This window comes from Berghia stephanieae, chromosome 2 (assembly GCF_034508935.2).
Source record: "Berghia stephanieae isolate SIO BIC M18660-M18661 chromosome 2, UCSD_Bste_1.3, whole genome shotgun sequence".
NCBI classification, from domain to species: domain Eukaryota; kingdom Metazoa; phylum Mollusca; class Gastropoda; order Nudibranchia; family Aeolidiidae; genus Berghia; species Berghia stephanieae.
This window is the reverse complement of record NC_088361.1, coordinates 25,975,843-25,983,342: the sequence shown is the minus strand read 5'-3', so window position 1 is coordinate 25,983,342 and position 7,500 is coordinate 25,975,843. Positions and strand designations below refer to the sequence as shown.

The following is a 7,500-nucleotide window of genomic DNA, read 5'->3' as shown; positions in this document are numbered from 1 at the left end:
TGAAAACTTTTCACCCAACTGGCAGTCAAAAAACAATAACAAAGGTCCGAGGGATGTCATCTTTGTTCATTTTATAGATATTTTTCCATATGAGTGAAAAGAAATTCATCGTCATCACCACCATTATCTTCGGGATAGCTATCATTATCAACATCAACTTTTGTATTCTTTCAATTCATTTAGTTTTAACTACCACATCCACACAGTTACAAGTTATTGAAAGATGCTATGGGCTTGGCTAAGTAACATTGCCATCCGGAAATATAACGGACCAACACACAAAACTATGTGTAACCTTGAACGTTTATGGCCTGGTTAATACAGTTAAATGAGAATTACTCATAAAAATGGATGGAAAAAAAAACAACAACAAAGACCTGTGTCGCGTCAACTTCGTTCTTTCTATTTGATTCTTGCATTGATGCTGTGTGCTAAGCCAAAATAAAATCATAACATCCTCCGACCGGATATAACGTACCAACACACACACTATGTGTAACTTTGAACGTTAACTCATACAAATGGCTGGCTAAAAAAATAATAACAAAGAGCTGAGTGACGTCAATTTCGTTTTATCTATATTTTCAGTGTGATTATGTTCATTTTGTTGATTGAAAAATCTGGTTTATTCATATTCTGTAGATCAAAACACGGGATTTGTGACACTTCCTCAAAGACAAATATAGCTGGTTGTTTACACACAATAGAATGACGGCACTTTGCTCTTTTCTATTGCTTTTAGACTGCGCGTTAGGTGATTAGCTCTTACTAGATTATCTCAATCAGACTATATAAACGTTTTGTGTGTTGGTGCAATTGATCTAGCGGTGAGTTCTATACTTAAACTCATTCCTTCGAAGTAATACCGGTGTCGTTTGCTCGGACAGTGCGAGGGGGCGTGATTAAGTACCCTTCCACAATGATTTAATTGCCAAACTTTCTTTTCTTTTTTTTTAAACTAACTTAGAATCACTATCCCTCTGTATTATTATTCCCAGGATTACCCATCGGTCAGCCAACTGACAGATGCTGTGGACACACATGAGATGCACATCATCTTTGCGGTGACCAATGACCAAAAGGATCTGTTTGAAAAGCTCTCGGAACGAATTCCACACTCTGTTGTGGAATTGTTGTCTGACCAAGAGAATTCCGACAATCAGAATATCAAGGAAATCATTGAAAGCAAATACAAAGTTAGTTTCTATCTTTTCATCCTTGGAAACAAATGGACATACGCAAACATGCCCACTATTACGAATAATTCATAGAATTACGAATTTTTTGGCTCTAATGTCAGAACTCCACAAGCATCTCAATTTATTGAAAATAAAACTTGATGCCAGACTCTATAACATAAGGATTTCGAAGTAGAATTTAATCCTTGTGTTTGTAAAATGTTAATGTCTATAGTTAATTATAGCGACTCCAATTTTTATTTCCTAAAAATTACGAATTTTAACATTTTCAAGTGGCCAGGTCCCACATGTGTGACCCATGGTTTCAATCCAGTTTTATTTCAGATTGACAAGAACCAAAATGATTAGAAGTACAAAATTATTTTTTTTATTTTTTAATTTTTTTTTTTTTACATTATAAATTTGAAACAAAACTCATTTCCTCAATAATAAAGGCATTTGTATCAAATCAAATATTATTAGGTTCATCTGATGAGAATCAAATTTACATCGACCCAACACCATTTTAGACCGTTGGTTACAACTGTATTGTTTAAAAATGATAAGAAGAAGAAGAAGAAGAAGAAGAAGAAGAAGAAGAAGAAGAAGAAGAAGAAGAAAAAGAATGATAACGATTTTAATGATGATAATAATAATAATAATAAGAAGAAGAACAAGAACAAGAAAAGAAGAAGAAGAAGAAGAAGAAGAAGAAGATTTTATTATTATTATTATTATTATTAGTAGTAGTAGTAGTAGTAGTAGTAGTAGTAGTAGTAGTAGTAGTAGTAGTAGTAGTAGTAGTAGTAGTAGTAGAAGTAGTAGTAGTAGTAGTAGTAGTAGTAGTAGTAGTAGTAGTAGTAGTAGTAGTAGTAATAGTAGTGGTAGTAGTAGTAGTAGTAGTAGTAGTAGTAGTAGTAGTAGTAGTAGTAGTAGTAGTAGTAGTAGTAGTAGTAGTAGTAGTAGTAGTAGCAGCAGTATTATGATCATCATCATCACCATCAGCATCATCATCATCATCATTATTATTATTATTATTATTATTATTATCATTATTATTATTATTATTATTATTATTATTACCATGATCAGAATGTTCGTCATTATCATTGTTATTATTATTACTATCATTATTGATTTTAATGACAGTATTGTTATTATTGTTATTAACACTGTCACTTTCATTATAAACGCTATAATTTTCAATCATCTATGTTAAAATTGTGAGTGATGCTCAGGATCTGTGGGCTATTTATTCCGGGTGATAGGCAAGCACATAAGGTGGCTATGGGTCTTCTGTTCACGGTCAGTCAAAAATTAAACAACTGAAATGTTTATTTGACTATTTTTAATAAAATATACGATAACTGACGTAATTGTCAAAAGTGTATGCAAGTAATATTGATTGAAGAACGGAAGGCTCATACTATAAGATAATTGTTAAAAAGGCATCCATGTCAATAGCTTGACAGGCATAGCAACAAGGGGTCACACAGGAACCATCAATACTCTTCAACAGTCGTAACGTCACTTCCTTCCTAATGACGTATGGTAACTTAGTAACACTGGCTCTAAACTATCGGAACAATGGCGGACGCCCATATGAAATATTTCTCCGGCGAGCATAAACGGTATCCAGAGGGGAAAAAAACCCCATAAATTTGATCATGTTTTGACTTTTACACATTCTGATCACAAGGCATATGAAAAATTCTAGCCAGCATGAAAAATAAAAAGTAATGATTTTCTTTGTTTAGAACCAAGATGGCGGCCGTTGCCGGGCGGTGTGACATCAGACTATTGAATCGTATTTCCACCATGTATGTATTTCAAAAAGAACGTTTAACAGCTAATAGGATTCAATAGTCTGATGTCACGTCCGCCCAGCAACGAGCAGCTTGGTTCTAAACAAATAAAATCGGTACTTTTTATTCTTCATGCTGGCTAGAACTGTTTCAGATGTCATGTGACCAGAATGTATAAAAGTCAAAACATGATCAGATTTATAACGTTTTTCTCCTCTGGATACACTTTAATGCTCGTCGGAGAAGTATTTCATAAGGGCGTCCGCCATTATTCCGATAGTTTAAAGCCAGTTACTAAGTTACTATGCGTCATTACGAGGGAAGTGACGTCACGACTCTTGAGCCCTATTAATCACTGCTCAAATGTGTCTCTTTTAAAATTGAATCTACTTTTTATTGATTTATCTATATTTCTTTTTTTTTTTGTTCTTGGAATAAAGGAGATGATATCAGCAGTGGAAATCATTCACAACAACGTCTCTGGGGTGGACGTTCAAATAAGGGCAATAAGCGAGGAATGTGAAACGTGAGTATTATGCTTTATCTTCGATTCTGTCTTTGCCTGAAAAACATTTATATAATAAAAGTGAAAAACTGGATTATAAATCTTAATGAGATTAGAAAATGTTAATGAGATTTTAAAATCTAAATGAGATTAGAAAATCTAAAGGAGATTAGAAAATCTAAATGAGATTAGAAAATCTAAATGAGATTAGAAAATCTAAATGAGATCAGAAAATCTAAATGAGATTTTAAAATCTAAATGAGAAAGGAGTCTTTCTCTGAATATTTGAGATGGATGGACAATCTGAAAGTAAATAATTAACATTATAAATGCATTGCTTTTTATCTCCAGTCAAGGAACAAACAAGTGCAAAGGGCTTAAGATTGGCAGCAAGGTAAAGTTACATAAAAAATTATTTCTATTCACTTAATTTAGAATACTAGATTTTCTTTCATACTAAATCTCCAGGTGAAGAATGGAGATCATCTTAGCGTCACCATTTTTTTGATTTCTTCATTGTTAACTTTAATTCTACCGATTATGTTAAAAACGCTCTAAAATCAAAATTATCTAATATGTGACCATTCATGTCAATGCGGTTTTATGTCAGAATTAATTAAATGAAGGAAATTGAATCTGCAGCCAAAAGCTTTAAAAATTGGAGGATCCAAAAGGGAGTTTTTTGTTTTGTTTTTGTTGTTGTTTTTTTTTTTTTTTTTTTTTTTTTTAAGTAACAAACCTCACTCTCTTCATTGGTGCCATTTATTTTGACTCAAAACTCATGAGTTAGCTTAAAATTTGTTTTTTAACGAATTCAACCCGACATAATACCGTTTTGAAACGATCAATCACAATCAACGTCTACATATATATGTAGGTCTGATATCCAAACGCACTTATGGGCCTAGTTTAACATCTTTGTCATGGACAGTATTTTCCGTCATTTTTTTAGATTCCCATTACAACAATGAGCCCATAAGGAATTGGGTTATCAGACCTGCAATTAAGTGCACGTCGATCACAATCACATTTCTGACTGGGTTTTGCCAGATGAATACACTACTGAACTTAATTCAAAGCTGGTCCGTGGAACAGGGGTTGTAAGAATGACTGGCCTACGACAACTCATCCGAAAAACCATAAGGGAAATGTGGATATATTTGGCGTTCGACACTCAATCCGAGGGAAAATTCGCATCCCTTTTTTAGTAATCTTTTACTCTGGTAAAACACTTTGTCTTAATATTGTCCCAAAACAAAAACAATCTTATTTCTTATTTCAGTAAATTTAATTAAATGAGCTTTTATATAGCGCAATTTCCAATAACCGTGCTCAAAGCACTTTGCAAGGGGTCCCTGGCCAACAGCAACATTTAACATGTAGGACGGGACATGTCGCATGTGAGGCGATATTACAATTTTTTTCTGACAGAGACAACGCTGTTTACGGCCAGATACTCATTTTACACCTGAGTACGGTAAGAGAATGTGAGTAAAAGAGAATGTGAGTAAAGAGCCTTTTCAAGGACTCAACTATGCGCCGAGCGAGGCTCGAACCCAGGACCTTCCGATCCGAAAGCGAGTGTCATACCACTAGACCACATAGCTGCACATTTCAAATACAGGTCGATTAGGATGATTTCTAAGTTGTGAAAATTGTCAATACGTCTCAAACTTTTGTTTTTGTCTTTAGCCCAAATGAGATAAGGGTAGCCCTATTCGTCCTTAAGGTCGAATAGCTTCAACCGTGGTTGCCGTACGTACGGACAAATCGTGTTGCTTGCACTATTCGTCCTTCACACTAAAGCTGGGCAATATTCCGTTTTTGCTTTTACTGAGCTGGATTCGAATCCACGTAATTACATGATATATCCGTATCGTCTTAAATGTTTCACAAACCCCACCTCCTCTGTTTGTGAGTCAAATAATCAGTTATGTGTGTTTTTTTTGAGGTGTGTGTGTGTGTGTGTGTGTGTGTGTGTGTGTGTGTGTTAATTTCGTGGGGTTTTTTTGTTTGTTTTTTTCTTCTGGGATATGATTTTTATTCCAGAATTGAGATTGATTCGTGTTCTCCTATTGGTAAGTATCCAATTCAAATACCTGCTCGAGAGTTTGGGTTGGCTAGGCACAGAGGAAGATTCGGCAGGTTTTCTTTGTTTTGGTTTCTTTTTTTTTGTTTTTTTGTTTTTGGAGGGGGGGGGGTTGTTGTTGTTTTGTTTTGTTTGCTGTTGTTTTTTTTTGGGGGGGGGGGGTTATTGTTCTTTTTTATTTGTTTTCTCTTGTTGGTATTTTCCCTGCTTTTGTTTGATTTGTGTGTGTGTGTGTGTGTGTGTGTGTGTGTGTGTGTGTCTATTGTGTGTCTACGTGTGTTTTGCCTTTTTTACATTTTTTTTCAATCTATAATAGTGGGTAAGCACTCAGTAACTATTTGTTTTAAATGACTAGTATTCAATTTGTCAAAATATTATATTAGTCATAATAGTATAAGCAGCGCAAGAAAAAAAAAACAACACCAAATTTCTGTATCTGTTAAGAAGCAGTTTTATAAAAAAATGTTATAATCTTGATAATTCAGTGAGTGCCATCAATAATAGCTTGAATTTAGCCAAAATTTTTGAACGATGTCGATACCTGTCCTTTAACTTCAGAAAATTTTGTTACACAGATTGTTGTACAGTCTTGAGTAGACTAGCTGTATGACATAATGATAGATTTAATTCATGGCGAATTCAATGCGTTTTCAAATTAGCAGTAAACGAGGTAATTGTATAGACGGGATGGAATTTGGCGGCTTTACAACACGCAAATTAATACCAAAGCCGAAAGCACAACCTCTGCATTTAAACTTATCTCCATAGACGATGTCAATATATTAAAGATTAATAAAGGACACTAATACCAAGTCCTCAATATTTTCAGTACTTCATTCGTTAGCTAATACTATTAAGTATTTGGTATCCACTTTTGCCCTGACGAGAAGTTAGAATGTCAACGGGCTGGGATTTAAAATGTCAACGGGTTGAAACTGGGTGAAATAGAATGATACAGAACATAAAAGCCCAGTTCGGCCTAAGAACAATAACTTGCCTATGTTCTTAAACTCAGAACAAGGGGTAATGTTGTCAGGGGTTGGGGTTGTTGTTTTGATCTGGGTATGGTCTGATAAAGTTACGATTACTGGCCAAAAACAAATTCCTAACTTTAGTTTAAAATTAAAAAATAGAAAGACGGAAATATATACATAATAAGATTGATATATTTAAAACAATGGTTACAAGAAAAATAAATCCACGATTTTTCTCAATAATTCTGTACTCAAACAGCTTTGTATGCAAATGCTGTATTCCAGATGTGTAATTTGGCTTATCGCCACTCAAGGTGGTATTTCAATAGATAGTATTACAACTAACGTGTCTATGTACGCAGTGATACAGACCTGCCAAGCATTCGACTTATTGTGTTATAGTGGAAAAAAGAATACCGTTTCGAAAGGGATTTGTGCTGCATTGTAGGTTAACAAACACGCAGGTCTGACATCCGAATCCACTTATGGGCCTGGTTTAACATTGTTGTATAATGTATTTTGCGTCATTTTTTAAAAGATTTCTATTACAAGAATGAGCCCATAAGGAAATGGTTATCAGACCTAAAAAATAATTGCACGTCGATCCACGTCAATTTTAAAACCATCACCATCACTACCACAAGCACTTTTACAACATTATCATTACCATCAGAAACGCTACCACCATCATTTGCACAATATCATAAGTATCATCAGCACCACAATCAATATCACCACCACAGCATTATACCTACCATTACCATGGTCATATCAATTATTGCCATCACTAGCAAAATCATAACTATCATCTCAGCCACCACCACTCTAGGAAACAATCATTTTAAATATCAATAACATACGCGCACACAAAAGCGTCACCATTGCCATCAACTTTATCACTCTAGCTTCTTGATCAGTGACATCACCACTACCATCATTTCATCATCGA

General features: G+C 34.4%; 1 protein-coding gene across 1 annotated transcript in view; it reads left to right on the top strand.

The window, feature by feature from the left end:
- Positions 1-7,500, top strand: part of LOC144963906 (integrin beta pat-3-like) — a 62,763-nt gene that overhangs the window by 36,442 nt on the left and 18,821 nt on the right. The window contains exons 12-14 of the mRNA XM_078897852.1: positions 999-1,196; positions 3,424-3,509; positions 3,840-3,882. Coding sequence (XP_078753978.1) covers positions 999-1,196; positions 3,424-3,509; positions 3,840-3,882 — 327 coding nt within the window. The remainder of the gene's footprint in view (positions 1-998; positions 1,197-3,423; positions 3,510-3,839; positions 3,883-7,500) is intronic.